The 16,442-nt window shown below is 39.0% G+C and overlaps 3 protein-coding genes and 1 long non-coding RNA gene across 12 annotated transcripts in view; 1 reads left to right on the top strand and 3 right to left on the bottom strand.

Moving 5' to 3' along the window:
• Positions 1–2,176, bottom strand: part of LOC133718817 (putative disease resistance protein At3g14460) — a 34,669-nt gene extending 32,493 nt beyond the window's left edge. Inside the window, 4 exon segments of the mRNA XM_062145699.1 lie at positions 118–308; positions 419–481; positions 579–743; positions 745–2,176. Of these exon segments, the coding sequence (XP_062001683.1) occupies positions 639–743; positions 745–1,833 (1,194 nt within the window). The 5' untranslated portion in view covers positions 1,834–2,176 and the 3' untranslated portion in view covers positions 118–308; positions 419–481; positions 579–638.
• The window catches only part of LOC133718812 (putative disease resistance RPP13-like protein 1), a 31,787-nt gene that overhangs the window by 271 nt on the left and 15,074 nt on the right, over positions 1–16,442 (bottom strand). The gene's annotated exons all lie outside the window — the stretch shown is intronic.
• On the bottom strand, positions 4,387–4,767 carry LOC133714495 (secreted RxLR effector protein 161-like). Its single transcript, XM_062140614.1, has one exon. It carries the CDS (start codon positions 4,765–4,767, stop codon positions 4,387–4,389), a length of 381 nt encoding a protein of 126 aa, XP_061996598.1.
• On the top strand, positions 11,407–16,421 carry LOC133717870 (uncharacterized). Of its 9 annotated transcripts, none has more exons than XR_009849992.1 (8): positions 11,407–11,724; positions 11,884–12,054; positions 12,777–13,035; positions 13,256–13,376; positions 15,052–15,145; positions 15,242–15,540; positions 15,626–15,738; positions 16,087–16,421. It is a non-coding gene; the product is annotated as an uncharacterized LOC133717870 (long non-coding RNA). The 9 variants fall into 9 exon arrangements; XR_009849996.1 differs by having other exon boundaries at positions 13,256–13,339; positions 15,095–15,145; positions 15,318–15,540; positions 16,087–16,420; XR_009849995.1 differs by having other exon boundaries at positions 13,256–13,339; positions 15,339–15,540; positions 16,087–16,420.

Raw genomic sequence — 16,442 nt, 5'->3', positions numbered from 1 at the left:
AGTCATACGCTGTTGAAACACTATACTCTGGATCTAAGTAGATGATGCGGGAGAAAGTTCTAATTTTGTAGCAAAAATGCAAACAGCAATGAGAGATAGGAAAGAACTTATCCTCACTTGCCCTACATATCTTCTGTTTTTTTTCTTTTGGGAGTCTGAGTCCTGATCGACTGCTGAGTCTCCTGAATCCTGACCCTTTATAACCCACATTCGGGTAGAAACGTACAAATCAAATATTGACCTCCAAGCTGTTGTCGTTGTAAAATACTGCCCTAGTTTGCAGAACTCATGAAGGTAAAAAGGTTTTACTGCATTCATCAAAAATAAATTAATACAAAGTTTTACTAATGTAAATGCATTTGCCCTGATGGAACAGCTGTCACAATTCACAACATACAAAGAAGTTCAGCAAATGTACCTGATTAATATTGATTTCTGCAGCTACAATGGCAATGAAGTGCACCAAGCTCTGAAAACATGTCTGAAAATGGAGAAGATATAGTATCTATCAGGTAATATATAATAGCAAGGAACTTTCTTGCGTCGAATAATCTTGATTTCTCTAGAATTGGAATTACCTGCTGGAAGGGAATATTACAATTTCAGATTCCAACTTTTTTCTCTTGTATCAGTTGTAATCACGGAGCTTGAATTCTCTTATCTCCCAACCATATGTAAGGGATGTGGGCTATGGAGCGCCAATACTGACCTTTACCTGGTTTGCATCTCACTTCTAGAATCTAGCAGTGGACAGTGACGGATACTAAGTTGTGTCAGTGAAAGAAGCCTGCCCTCATCTGGAATGGACAGTAGCTTGGGGCAACTCCAGATATAGAGTCTTTTAAGAGATGTGAGGGACTGAAACCCTTTGCTGGGTAGATACTTGAGATTCGGAAAGTCTTCGATTATGAGCTTAATGAGAGATTTGGGAAGCACCATCTCTTTCTTAGGTGGAAAGGAAACCAGTTCCGGATCTTCACCACTGATCCACAACTCTCTAAGATATGTGAGTCTGTGCAAGCCGCATTCGAAGAGTGGTTTACAACTCTTGAGATTCAGAACTTTAAGAGACTGAAGGTTAGGAGGCAACCCTTCTTCTAGGAAGGAAGTGAAACCTTCACAATAGGGGATTCTTAATATCTCAAGAGAGTTGAGGTTGTGCATGCCTTTGGGTAAGGCCTCCAATTTCTCACAACTGGTGATCTCAAACTCTCTCAAGTTGGAAGGACTTCTTGGGAACCCTCCTGTCGGGAAGGAAACAAGACTTCTACAACCGTAAATACTCAACTTCTGAAGATTGGAGAGGTGGTAAAGACCTTCTGGTAAACATTGGAGATTTGAGCAATACCAGATGTGAATGTACTCGAGAGAAATGTTATCATGTAATGCATCAGCTATTGACTCCAGTTGTCTGCAAGTATGTATCTGAAGGTGTTTAAGCGCCCTGGGTAGCTTGACTCTGGATGATAGAGATATCAAACATGGACAGTTCCATATGCTCAAATACTCGAGACAAGACTCCTCATCCTGAATCAAACAAGGAGAAGAAGATGAAGAACCCCCTATCGCCTCCTCATCCTCCACCAACGATTTCAAATTTTGGCATCTATTTATCTCTATTCTCCTTAGACTTGGCGGTATCTGATATCTTGCAAAATAAGTAAGAGAATCGCAACCTCGAATCTTTATATCTTTAAGAGAAGGTGGCAAACTAGCCAATGAAAAAGAAACTAGGCTTGGCCACTTATCAATGTGAAGCTCTTGTAGTAAGCTGAGGTGATGCAATTGAACAAGATGTGAGTTACCTTCAATGCTCAGATGACGAAGTGACATAAGGTTTTGCAGAAATCCATCCTCATTCGGCAATGAACATGTCAGCTCCTCACCGCCAGTTGTCTCCAAATCTAATAATTGAAAGTCAACCACACTTCTGTATACAACCCCTTTGCAATAGCGGATGCATAATACGGAAAGTTCTTTATAGTTGGCAATTGAAACCACCAGTTGGTCACATTCACGAACCACAAGCTCTACCACACCCTCCAGTTTGGGGCATGCATAAATGGAAAGCTTTTCCAGGCAAGGAAAATCTATAGTTCCCTGATGTCGTTCAAGAGGAAAATCTATTTTGTAATGTATGAATCATAGATATTTCATTATTATCGTTACGTATAAGGTACCTGCAAGAAATAAATAAATCGAGTGTAGGATGCCAACATTTTACCCTTATTGTTCTCTTTTCTCTCTGTTTCAGAAAGAGTGAGCTCATTTCTATATGATCCCCTCAATTCTTTTCCTAAATTACTAAGATGTTCCTATCTAGTCATCTAGAGCTGAATCTCCATGAATGCTAGGATTTCCAAACTGCCGCCTCGACTCTGTTCAAATTTTTGGAGACCCTGAATTATACAAAAAAGACGAACAATAAGATGGATTTCAATATTCAGCTTGCAAAGTAAGGATAACAAATCTTAAAGATGAACCGAGCGTGAATTGCTGAATCAAATTGGTCGTGCGTTCGACTCTTGGAAGCCGCGGTTTGGTTTTAGTTTAAATTGGAAGTTTCTAATCAACAAAAATACTTACTGGATGAATTTCAAAATCCGACAAATGTGGGGCCACTCTTTCGCCAATTATCTAAACTAGCCCAGACACTCAACTATGTTTTCCCACAATTTGCTCTATTAAAAAAAAACACAATTTGCTCTCCAATGTCCAATGTATAAAAAGAAAAAAAGACACAGTTTCAACCGCATAATGAAAATATTTCTTTCACACAAACGTACCAATTGAAAAAGGTTAATAATAAGTATTCACTAGTGTGAGATTTTGTGTTTTCTTTTTCTTTTTCTTTTGAAAGAAAAAAAGAAACATATGAAATTTTATCTTTGTCATGGATATTGTCTTGGACATTATCTAGAATGTCTTAGTGAAGCTTTTAACACCAAATCTAAAACCTCTATTTATAGTAGTGGAGATATATGTAGATTTTCAGTGTACATGAACAATGGTAACTCTGTTTGATTTACTTCAAATCCAGTAAAAAATAAAATTAAATCTCCTTGAGCTCTATGCTTTGAAGTGTAAGATTATAATTACTTGGGGGCTTGTTTCAGGTCTGTGGCTGGCTTCTTGTAATATTTACTTCAATGATCAATGAAAAAGTATTCACGTTTCTGTTTTTTTTTTTTTTTTTTAAAAAAGGTATATATATATATAGCAAGGATTTGAAGAGGACGTCCATGAAGAAGGAAAAATGCGGACAAACACGTGTCAGCCAGTCAATCAACTTCATTTCCATGTGGGTTCCACCTACATCTCCTCCTCTGTCTCTAACTCTAATGTAGTTTTCTAAGACTGAATCTTGCTCCTAATCTCGATCCTTCTCTGTCTCTCCAATCTCCAAATCCAGAAACAGAAACATATTGAATAGAAAGTGTAAATCTTGAAATGGGCAGGGCCTCAGTAATATACATCACCATAGCACTTTTTAGTGTTGCTGCTTATCTCCCATTCCCCAAAGAAACCCGCCACCGCCACCGCCACAAGCTCCGCTCTAACTTCACTCTTTCCTTCCCTCCACCATTCTCACAATCCCATCCCCTTTGACCCTCTCATCCTCTCTAATCATCATCGTTGCCAGCGAAAACACCATGCCCAACAAAATCTTATGGGTATCTTTTCAAAAATTGTGTTGCTGCATACCCCAATCCTCGACGCTGTCCCAGTCAAAATTTACACCATACAACATTCAATTAACAAAAACCGTAATCAAAGCTAGAATATTAACCTACTTATAATCCCATTAGCCATTATAACAAAGTGGTCAGGTACCCAGGTTAATTTTCCAACCTGTTTTGACAAGGTGACAGAATCTGTTACAAGCAAGCAATCAAAACAGTAGAACACTTAATATTGGAATAACATCCTTATTGAATGAAAACAACTTGGTGGCTTATAAAACCTTACAGGATAAGGAATAACAAACAAAACAGTCCACGTTCTAAAAACATGGTATCTAGTTACAGAAGGAGTCAAATCCTACTAGCTGGTTCCTAACAAATAGGAACTTATTAACTAATCTTTGACAAAGCCAAACTCTAACAACTTTAACAGAAAGACTAAACCCAACAAATCCTCCCCTAAACTGATTGCAGTATGCATTCAGATTAAGTTTGGCACTACACTGACTCCGAGCTTACTACGCAACCTCAAGAACACATCAAGCTTCAAAGGCTTGGTCATAATATCTGCCACTTGATCACTCGTGCCACAATGAACCAGCTTCACCACCTCCTTCTTCGTAAGATCCCTCAAGAAATGAAACCTCACGTCTATATGTTTGCTTCTTCCATGCATGACCGGATTCTTGGACAGTTTGATCGTTTAACTGTTATCACACATTATGGTGGTGCACTTGTCTTGTGAATGGCCAATCTTCTCTAGAACCCTTCGCATCCACACACATTGACAGGCACATGAAGCTGCTGCCACAAACTCCGCCTCAGTGGTAGACAACGTCACCATAAGTTGTTTCCTTGAAGACCACGAAACTGCTCCACCACTTAACACAAACACGTAACCGGACGTACTCTTCCTATCATCAGTGTCTTCGGCATAATCGCTGTAGGTATATGCCAACAGTTCCTTAGCACCTGGCGTGCTGTCAGTATACACCAACAATTCTTCAGCACCTCCTCTCTTATAGAACACACCCAACTCCACCGTTCCTTTCAAATAACGAAAAACTTTTTTTGCTGCTTGCATATGTAATTATGTTGGATTAGCCATGTACCTACTCAAGAGACCTACTACGTACATCAAATCAGGCCTTGTTGCTGTAATATACATGAGACTTCCAACTAATTGCTTGTAAATTGTAGCATCAACTCTAGCACCTTCTCCTTCTTTTGACAGCTTAAAGCCGGGTACTATGGGGTTCTTCACGGGATTGCCATACTGCAAACCAAACTTCTCAAGCAATTCACGAGCATATTTCTTTTGGCTTAAGTAAATACCTTCAGGATTTTGCACAACTTCGACACCCAGGAAGTATTTCATCTTCCCTAAATCCGTCATATCAAACTCAACCTTCATGGAACTCTTAAAACTTTCAAACTTGCATGCATCATTCCCAGTAAAGATTAAGTCATCAACGTATAAACTCACAATCAATAACCTCTTACCTCCTTCTTCTGTCTTGACAAAAAGAGTATGCTCATAATTGCATCGTTCGAAACCCTCTTTGACAAAGTAGGTTTCGATTCTGTTGTACCAAGCACGTGGTGCCTGGTTCAATCCATAAAGCGCTTTCTTGAGCTTATAGACCTTGTCTTCTTCACCCTTTCGAATATATCCCAGTGGCTGCTCCACGTACACATCCTCATTCAACTTACCGTGAAGAAATGCACTCTTCACGTCAAGTTGATACACATTCCAGCCCTTTTGTGCTGCTAGAGCTAGTACCATTCGGATAGTATCCCACCTTGCTACTGGAGCGAAGACTTCATTGTAATCTATCCCTTGTTGTTGAGCGTAGCCTTTAGCTACCAACCTAGCCTTGCACTTGTCTATTTCACCGTTCTCATTCAATTTGGTCTTGAAGACCCACTTCACACCGATCCTTTTAGCCCCTGGAGGTAACGTGGTAAGCTGCCAAGTCTCATTCTTCTCAATTGACTCGATCTCCAAGTCCATGGCTTTTCTCCATTTGACATCCTTTGCAGCTTCTTCATATGAACCCGGATCATCATGAGTTGTGAACATGGCTAGATTATTCACATCCTCCTCCTCGGATAGTCCTTCACCGGTCTCATAGTCCTGCATCCAAACCGGTGTTCTTCGATTCCTCACTTCAGCTGGAACGGGTACAACTTCATCAAGTGAGCTACCAGATGATGAAGGTGTCACTCTCGCCTCTTGATCTGTAGCCACTGCATCTGTATCTTCTTCGGATTCTTCCTCACTTTCAGAGAGCCCATCCTGTCCTTCATTACTTTCTCCCCAATCTAATATGTCATGCTTTACTTCATCAGGTGTCCTCCCCTAATTCCAGCCTTTATCTTCTTCAAAGGTAACATCTCTGCTTACTACTATTCTTTTAGCAACTGGATCAAACAAACGGTACGCCTTGGACTCATCACTTACTCCAAGCAGCACACACTGAAAGCTCTTGTCATCAAGCTTTGCTCTTCTTTGATCTGGCACATGTACATGAGCAAGGCACCCAAATACCCTAAAGTAGTCAACTTTAGGTTTAATCTCACTCCACATCTCCTCGGGAGTCTTATCCTTTACCACCAGTGTCGGACTTCTGTTAAGCAAATGAGCAGCCCATCTTGCAGCTTCTGTCCAAAAAGTCTTTGGTACTTGTTTGTCACAAAGCATACACCGTACCATATTCATGATAGTTCGGTTTCTGCGTTCTGCCACCCTGTTCTTCTGAGGTGTGTATGTTGCTGTCAGTTGCCTGCTTATACCATTGACCTTGCAGAAATTGTTAAACTCATTGGAGGTGAATTCTCCTCCCCTATCAGTGCGTAAACAGCAAATAAGTGCACCTGACTCCTTCTCAACCAAACTCTTATAGTTTTTGAAAGTTGCAAATGCCTCAGACTTTTCAACTAGAAAGTATATCCACACCTTCCTACTAAAGTCATCAATAAATGTTATAAAGTACCTTTTATCACTGTTGGAGGCAGGTGTGATGGGGCCATAGATATCGGCATGTATGAGCTGCAATTTCTGGGAAGCTCGCCACTGACTCTTCCTCGGAATAGCCCTTCTGTGTTGCTTGCCTACTAAGCATTCAGTGCAAGCTTTGGTTGTAGTTTTGAGAAGTGGAAGTCCTTTCACCATCTTTTTGAACTGCAATGTTCCCAAACCTTTGTAACTTAAATGTCCATACCTTCGGTGCCATAACTGTGAGCTATCTTCAGTAACTATCTGCAAACAGGCCGAAGTCTCAAGTCACACTAGCCAACAATACAAACATTCGGTTTGCAGTCATCCTTGTCTGCATGATCAATCCTCTTTTAGGGTGATACATCTTGTATTCTCCATGTTGTATAAGTATGACCAAACCTTTCTCTTGGAGTTGACCTACACTCAGCAAATTATTCTGTAACTCTGGTACATAAAAAACATCAGTAACAACCTGAGTTGTGCCGTTGATCTCAAGCCGGATATTGCCACTGCCCATTACTCCCATTCTTGAATTGTTGCCCAGCTTTACTGAGTGTCTGAATGCTTCATCAAGGTTGGAAAACCGCTGCCTATTCCCTCACATATGATTTGAGCAGCCAGAATCAAGGAACCACACTTCTTCTCGTTTCGAGTTGTTAGCTTCAACGAAAGGCATAAGGAGCATATCCTCTTCCTCGTCGATCTCTGCGTAGTTAGCTCCTTTCTCCCAACAAGGGCATTCGTATTGGAAGTGCCCTAGTTTGTGACATTTAAAACACTCCACGATGGCTTTGTTTAGAGGTTGTCTGCCTCTGCCGCTCCCTCGACCTCGAACAGATGTTCTACCTCTTCCCCTTCCTCCATACCTTTCTTCATACGTAACTTTCAAAGCCTGCTCATCTCCACCATGGTAGTTCATCCTCTGCTCATGAACTAACAAGCTACTTTGTAACTCATCGATTGTCAGCATATCTAAATCATTGGACTCCTCCACTGAGCACACGACGTAGTCAAATCTTGAGGTCATTGATCTCAGGATTTTCTCGATGATCACGACTTGAGTCATCTTTTCACCATGAATCTTCATCTTGTTCACAATTGTTAGTGTCCGAGCAAAGTACTCGTCTACCTTCTCTCCTTCCCTCATCTGAAGAACTTCAAACTCTCTTCTTAGTGCCTGCAACTGAGCCCTCTTCACTCTCGTTGACCCTTGATATTTTTGCTTCATCGAATCCCAAATGCTCTTTGCACACTTCTTGTCAAGGATCGTCTCCATGATGGTTTTGTCTATGGCCTGGAAGAGGTAATTCTTCACCTTCAAGTCTTTCAACCGTTGTTCTTTAATCGTCTTTCTTTGTGCCTCTGTTGGCTCTGCCCCGCTTTCCACTGTGAGAATCCCCGTCTCCACCAACTGCCAAAACTCTTTTGACCTGAGAAAGTTCTCCATGAGCATAGCCCAATGGTTATAGTGACCATCGAACTTGGGTATTGCTGGCTGAACAAAACTCCCTCCTTCAGTTGACATCTTCTCACTTTTCCTCACCTTCTGTTTCTCTCTTTCTCTCTTGTTAGGAAACTGCAGTTCCTAACCACACTTGATCAGGCCCCTTAAGGGAGCTCTGATACCAGATTTGTTACAAGCAAGAAATCAAAACAGTAGAACACTTAATATTGGAATAACATCCTTATTGAATGAAAACAACTTGGTGGCTTATAAAGCCTTACAGGATAAGGAATAACAAACAAAACAGTCCACGTTCTAAAAACATGGTATCTAGTTACAGAAGAAGTCAAATCCTACTAGCTGGTTCCTAACAAATAGGAACTTATTAACTGATCTTTGACAAAGCCAAACTCTAACAACTTTAACAGAAAGACTAAACCCAACAGAATCAACGCGCGCCAGTGTTGGGTGTAGGTGAGGCGGCGGCGATGTGGCTTCAGTGCGCTTGAGAAGAGTCGGATGTGCCATTGATCACGATTGGTGGCTTCTGAGAATCAAAATGGCATGATTTGTTTTTCCTCTTTCAAATGGTCAGAGTGATGAAAAAGATATATCAGATTCTCAAATGGTCTGAGACTTCTAGGTTTCCTTGATTGTGAATTTGTGATTCAATTCAAAAGAAAAAAGAAATCTTGATAAAAGTTTTACCTCAATATTAATAGACAATTGTTCAATTTCTGTGGATGGAAGAAGTCTGATGTCTAATGGCTGAGTTTCTTCGAAGATGATTAATTAGTGGGTGGGGGGACCGCATATCAGTTTTGCAAGTAAACCAACGAATGATTGACACGTTGTTCCGTCCGCATTTTTCCCTCTTCACGGACGTCCTTCTGAAGTATTCAAACCCTGTACGTAAAGTATTCAACATGGCCTAGTAGACTTTGCTTCCATATAGAAGAACTTTAAAAAGAGGACCCTGGATAGACAAAGACGGAGTGATTCCTCTGTATATATACATGCCAATCTTATTCAGGTAATAAGTACACACTTGGACTCAACTGTAAACATGTCAAATGGGTTGATTCCACAATGATTTTAGTGTTATGGATGTAAGAGCATCTTTAGGAATGCTAGCTATTTTCGAGCTAAATTTTAGCCAAAATAGATAAAATGACTTTTTAGCTAGCCATTTTAGAAATACGCATGCATCAGTGCTCTCTATTTTAGCTAATTTTGAATTTTAAATGAAGATTAAATAGTTTAAATGTATTAATAAATTACATAAAAATAACTCAAACTGAATGTTTTAAATTATAGAGAGCCTCATGTCGGTCTCTATATTAAGGAGGGAGATAGCTAGAAGTTATGTTGGAGAGCCACTTAGGAGTCTGGTGTAGTTACTAAAATATATAGAAAACTAAACATGCTCTCTAAAATAGCTACAGAGTCAAAGAAGAGAGTGAGCTAGAGATGCTCTAAAAGACGTGCTTGAATTAACAATGAGAAGATAATTATGGAAGTCTAAAATGATAAGTAGTGAAAAAAAAAATGGTACAAATTTACTATGTAAGTACAAAACTTTGTACGTTTTATGTGTTGGCATTCCCATATAAAAGCAAGTGAAGCACTTTATCCCATTTCATCCTTAGAAGCTGGAAAAAGAAGCCTACAAAGTTCATCAAAACTGGTCTCAGAGAATTTCATGTAATTGCATCTCATATTCTCATGCATAAGCACGGGATTGCAACATGTCCCGAGTCAGTCCTAGTCAACCCTACGTTTTTGGGAGCCCGATTTTGGAAAGTATCTTTTGGTTTTTAGATGTTATATTATGAAGATTTTTTCTGACTGTAAAAATCGTGCTATTGAAGTCCTAATCGTTTTAGGATTTGGGTATTTTAATTGGATATATTTTTATTGAAAGACCTTTCCTATTAGGAGTCCAATTAGGGTAAATCTTGACAATTGAGGATTTGTTTTCTCCTCAATATATTCAGAAGAAAAGAGCGTTCATGTTTAGGGACTTAGACGCAAGAATTCATGTTCTGCTTGTTTGCTTAGAAAAATCAGCATAGGTACTTTGAAACACTTGTTCCATGTAAAAGTGTCTCATTCATTATTCATATACATGCATTGATTCTCTCGAGATCAGTAGAGAAGATTGGTGTTGTAAGAGGAGCGATATTTGCAGATCGTTTAAGTGAAGAAGAAGGTCAAGATTCAAGGCAAGCACCTATTTAGTGAGTCTAGAGATTGTAGCCGCGTAGAGAGCTATATGTGTTTGTAAAGAACATATCCTTCACTATTATTGGATTGATTTTATTTGGGTTCTCAAGAGTAAGAGGCCCGCAGTGTTTTTAATCTCAAAGTTGAGGTTTTCACTACGTAACTAAAATTGTACTTTCTGTGTGAATTTTTTATTTCTGCCCAGTAAGGATTGCAACGTGTCTATCAATCCCCAATTTTCAGAAAACACGTTCTGTTCTTGTATTTTCATACTATATGCTATTTGTCCACGCACTGTTCATCGGCTTAGTAACAGCCACACGCCTTGCTGCTGGTAGTGGTAAGGATTCGAAATAGCCGGTGGTGGTGGCGGCGACCTCATGTATTGCTGTTGTTGCGGTCCGTAGGACTCCATGGTCTCGAATTACAGCACCTCAGAGATAGGTTGAGTCACTGACGGAGATATGATCGGTACTGGAGAAGTCGACTGAGAATCGATTTGAAGCATCGAAGGCTCAATCACCTGAGCTGTTCGCCCCAATCTCAGTTGTCTCAACTCGTTTAATATCTCAGACTGGAATAAAGTCTGTTCCGTCGCCATCGACGCCATAGATTTCTGAAGTTCACGGAATCCCGCTGCTGTCTCTTCTATCTCGATTTGGAGCTTCATCCTCAAATTACTTGGGTCAGGTGGACGCGGCGGTGTTGATGAATATTGTGGTGGATCTCCAACTCTCCTCGGCCCCATGATTTGGGGCTCTGATACCAGTTGTTAGGGTCCTAATCCTAAGAGAAATGGTAAGGAAATAGAAAAACAAAAGCCAAATTCATTTCAATTCTCAGATGATTCTCTTCAATGCAGCTAGATTCCAGCTATATAGTCGAAATAAACGACATCGTTTACATATTTGGACCTACACAACCAAGATACCTATTCTGGGCCTGGATACAAGATGGCTCGGTTGATCACATAGTTGGGTCCGGTCATGGATGAAAAGTCAATTTTGCCCCTGCCTTCTGTTTCTTGCTTCGACACCTGGGGTGTTGTTCAGTGCGTGTTGTTTTTGCCTCGACACCTGGAGTCCTGCTCAGTCCTATCGTGTCTTCGCTCCACAGAGAGGTGGAGAAAGAGAGAGAGATAGCGAAGGAGGTGGTACTGTTTGTTAGCATGTACGATTCGGATTCGATCTTCCCTGCGTAGATTGGCTGAACGCAGAAAGCCTTGGAGATTTCAGCTTGGGAAAGCTTTCGCAGTGTTCGTTTTGGGAGGCAGAAGGCCTCAACTAAGGCTATTCAGGGATTCGAGAGAAGGAGGAAGACCATAACAAAGACGTACTTCGTTGGCTGAGAATTGCGCAACCGATTTGCGGGTAATCAAAAATGGTGTAATTGCTGAGTCATAGGTTCTGCATGTTGTCATTCCATTCGTTTCTGTTCGATTTAGCACTTATTTGTGAAACATTGTTGGGTGTGTGTCTGATTTGGTGTTTTATGTGTTTTTATCAATTCGAGTCTTTTATGTGTTTCAGTTGGATATAACTTTGTTTAGTATTGATTTCAAAACTCTCCGAGCTAATCCAGATTCTTGATCTATACCCAAAATGACGTTGTATCTCTAAGGGCAGGAAACCATCCGGTTCAAATTGTTTGATCAAAGTTTTTGATTCGTTTTTCATTGCTGGTCAGGAAGCTGGATTTAGGTAAGCAGTTTTAAGATTTATTAATTGGAATTTAATTGATTATTGTTTTGGAGATAATAAGTTTTATACCAACACCAAGCACCAAATCCGCCTCCATGTACAAGAACAAAGTGGTTTTGTCTCAAGATCATCAATCTTTACATCCTACCAAAACAAAAACAAAAATCCTTGGGAAACAGAATAGTACATATGAAAAAGACTCGAAGTTAGTTATAATCCATTGGGAAAAATAAGTCAGTACTAGGAGTTGGTGAAAAAGTTAAAACCAAAAACAAGTATATTTATTTATGTAAAACCATGTTGTCTGTCCTGCCGTTTATGTAAAATATATTTGTGTTCATATTGATTAGAGCCCTTCGCTTTCATAGATTGAGTTTTACAGATTAAAAATGAAAATTCCTGTGTTCGGATAATTTGGTTTATATTATGTGGTTGATGCCATTGGGGAAACATTGGTATATGGGAAGATCATTATCTGTTTTTTTTTTCTTCATCATTGGTATTTTTTTTTCTATTGTTTTGTCATCGATCTGTGGTCTACATAACCATATTGCCACTGATGATGTTTAAATCCTGGCACTGTTGGTAGTTTGTCTGGTTCTAAATATACGAAAGTTTGGTTTACTATTCATAGTGTTCATAAGCCATTTGTTGTATCGGCTATTGCTGACCTTTGAGTTTTTTGTGTGGTTATTCAACTGCGAATTGTTTATCTATTGCAGAAATGGATAGAAAGAAGGAATGAAAGAAAGAGAGAGGTCCGTTCGATCTTTTGTTGTTGGTTGCTGATCAAAGGATTGTTGATAGGGAGAGAATTGTGTGGTTATTCAACTGCGAATTGTTTATCTATTGCAGAAATGGATAGAAAGAAGGAATGAAAGAAAGAGAGAGGTCCGTTCGATCTTTTGTTGTTGGTTGCTGATCAAAGGATTGTTGATAGGGAGAGAATTTTCATCTGTTCTTTGTTTGTCGGGTTAAAAGGTAAATGCTCTGTGTGAATTTCATGGATTTGCTTTGTGATTTTGATTTCATGCTCCTGATTTTCAAGATTGTTATTATAGTGGCCTATTTGGGTATTTGGTATCAGAATTTCCCTCTGATATTTTGATTGTTAATCTCTGTAAATATGGAACCATATATATTTACGTACTTGAGGGAATGATTACTGATCCCCTGAATATATTGTTCGACATGCATACAGATTATTCCCAACCACTATCTTGCTTCAAGTCATTTTCTTCAGTGAGTACCAGACCCAGCAAGGGTAACCAAAGCACCACAGCAAGTAAGTTTTCAAATGTTGCAGATATATATTCATCAGGGTAATTGATTCTGTCTTTGCTCAATTTCTGGTTTTCAAGTAAAGTCAGTTGCTTCTTCACAGCTAAAATGGGTTCCATTTATGCAATTTGGTGAATTTGAGGGATAGATTTTTTTTTTTTTTTTTTTTTTTTTTTTTGTGGTTGCATGTAATTTTGTAACATTTGTTCTTAGTTTTTGAGGGTGTACTTTGTTTAGTGATATACTGTTATACAGCTGCAATCAGGGATGTAGTGAAAGACATCAATTGAGATTGGTATAAGACGGTAGTGTATCTGTTTCATTTGATCGAGTGTGGTTTCTGCTTATTTTTAGTTGTTTGCTACTTTATTTTCTGCTATACCTGTTTCATTTGATCAACTGTGGTTTCTGCCTACTTTTAGTTGTTTACTACTTTGTTTTTATTTGAACTGTCCATATTTGAAATTCATGGAGCACATGGGTACCTTAGAAACATGAACTGTACTACAGAAGATCATAGTAAATGAGAAGGAGAGGGAATTCATGATTATATGTAATGAAATCAAAATTGATCGCGAGATTACTGCTGGAACTGAGATAGTAACATAATGAGTCTGGTATAACACCAAAATTGGTCATGTATTGTTAAAGGTGGAAGTAGTACATAGTAGCTTCCTTTAGCATGGTATATATTTGGTTAATGTGAGAGTTCAGTTACTTGCATATGCTCTTGCAAAGGAAAGGGTTGGTCTCCTACTTTGATATTCAACAGATGAAGTTTCTCATTCAGAGGAAATGAATTGCTATTAATTATTTCAGATTTCAGTTTAGCCTCTGTTCCACCTTCTCTTTTAAGTTTTGCATATAAATTCTATAGATTTTTCGGCACCACCAGTTCAGAAAAAAACAGGAAATTAAATAGAATAGAAAACTATAATGTTCCACAGTCAATACTCCAATTCTCAAAAGCAGCTCACTATAATTTGGCTTTGTTTGCCATGGACTGGGAACCACATAGTTTGAATAGACAATTAATTGACATAAGGTCATTTGTTAGTCATTTGTGCTCTGCTTGGTGTCTAGGTTTGGATATCTGTTAGTCATTTGTTCTTTATGGCCCTGTTTGGTGTCTAGCTTTGGATTGTGGATCCAAGCTCATGTTTAGATTGAATGATTAATAATGGAAGAAACAGAGACTAACTTCCAACTTTGATCCAATTTAAGTAAAGAGTTTACATCCCACCATTTTGTGTTCATCAGGAGGAGTTTCCTCCCTGGAAACAATCCAACTTTCTTTGACTCGAAAATTTAAGTTCAATTCTAGCAGCTAGGTTATTCTTCCCCACTGTGTTCATATTGGTTGTTTATCACTCTCCCTTTTGAACATGAAATTGATGATCTCTGAAGTTGGTTTAGATTACAAGTAAACCATATTGTTCAGTGAGATGAGTTTTGATAAAAGATGACATATAGGCATTTGATTGCTCATAGTGACATCAACTTGGGTTCACTTTATGATTCTATCTTGATATGATGTATACCAAGTTTCCTTTTGATTCAAGTCAACTTGAAAGTCAATGAATCCGTAATCGTTATATAATTAGTTAATGAATGCATTGCTGGATCAACAACTTTTTAAGCTTAGTACATCTAAGTCTGACCAACTTTATCTCTTATCTGTTCATCTATATATCATAGTTGCATTTGTTCCCCCAGCTTCATCATGTACTCATCAAGTGTGCTTAATATCTGGATGAAGATTCATAGTTGAAGGCTACAGACTTTGGCCTGTCAGATTTTGTGAAACCAGGTTGGTCAATTCTTCTTTTTATAATGCGCACAGCTACTTGATCTTTTAGTAGAGTTATTTGGTCAGTGTTTTCTTATGAGTGAATAATCTTCGCAGATGAAAAGTTTTATCAAAATTGTTGGTAGTACATACTGTGTAGCCCCCAAAGTGTTACATATGGCTTATGGTACAGAGGCTGATGTCTGGAGCGTAGGTGTGATTGCACACATTCTATTGTGTGGCAGCTGTCCATTTTGGCCTTGAACGAAGTTTGGCATTTTTCGGGCAGTTCTAAAAGTTGATCCAAGTTTCAATGAACCACCTTGGCCACATTCTCTACAGAGGCAAAAGTAATTTTGTCAAGCGCCTATTGAATCAAGACCCACGGAAAAGAATTACCACTGCACAAACGTGAAGTGAGTGCCTCATCCACTCTCAAAATGCTTAGTCATGTACTCATGATTAACTGCTGAAACTGTCACTCACTGCTTTCTGTTGCAGGTCATCCCTGCCTTGAACATCATAACACTGTTAAACTTCCTCTGGACATAATAATATTCAAGCTCATGAAGGTTTATATGCGCTTATCACCTCTCCGCAAAACTGCTTTAAGGGTGGGTATATGATGCCACTTTCAACTGAAAATATATATTAGTATTGCTATTGTATCTATCGATGGTTATTATCCCTTCAAGTTTCTTATTGCAAACCCTTTTTTTGTATTAAATACCAATTTTTCACTATTTCCTCAAGTTTTTGGTAGACTTTAAGACCAAAATAGAGCACAGGGAAAAAGCAATGTTGTTTCTCATTCTTTTTCAGTTTTGTGCTGATGGTTAGGCGCTTAAATCCTAAACTAAAGGTTGTTAGCTGTTCTGTACTCGGTGAATAAACAATCTAATTTAACCATGATATGTTGCTTACTTTGAAACTTACTCAAACTTTCAATGATACCATTTCAGGGAGTTTTTTGCTCAGCTTTCCAGGTTGGTGTATCAACATGGTGTCTTAACATGACAGGGCCGATTTTTGTATCTATGTTCAAGCCTTTGGGGATCGTAGTTGCAGTTGCCACTGGTTTTGGAGTGTAGCATACTCTTTACTCTCTGGGTTCAGAAAATCTAGAAAGAAAGCACGGGCTATCTAGCTTAATTTTGAGTTTAACTACCAAAAAAGATAATTGTTGTTTATGTACTCTAATCGACTGAAAACACGTATCAATAACAAAGAGACCCGCAGCAAAGCGCGGGCTATCTGTCTAGTTAATATAGAAGCAGTCACGCGGAGTGATACAACTATGTCTATGACTAATTTTGTA

The sequence above is a fragment of the Rosa rugosa genome, chromosome 6, assembly GCF_958449725.1.
Source record: "Rosa rugosa chromosome 6, drRosRugo1.1, whole genome shotgun sequence".
NCBI lineage: Eukaryota > Viridiplantae > Streptophyta > Magnoliopsida > Rosales > Rosaceae > Rosa > Rosa rugosa.
This window is presented reverse-complemented; position numbering and strand designations above follow the sequence as displayed.

Coding starts and splice junctions, on each gene's coding strand:
- LOC133714495 (XM_062140614.1), bottom strand. CDS start 4,767: ATGCAAGCAGCAAAAAAAGTTTTTCGTTATTTGAAAGGAACGGTGGAG.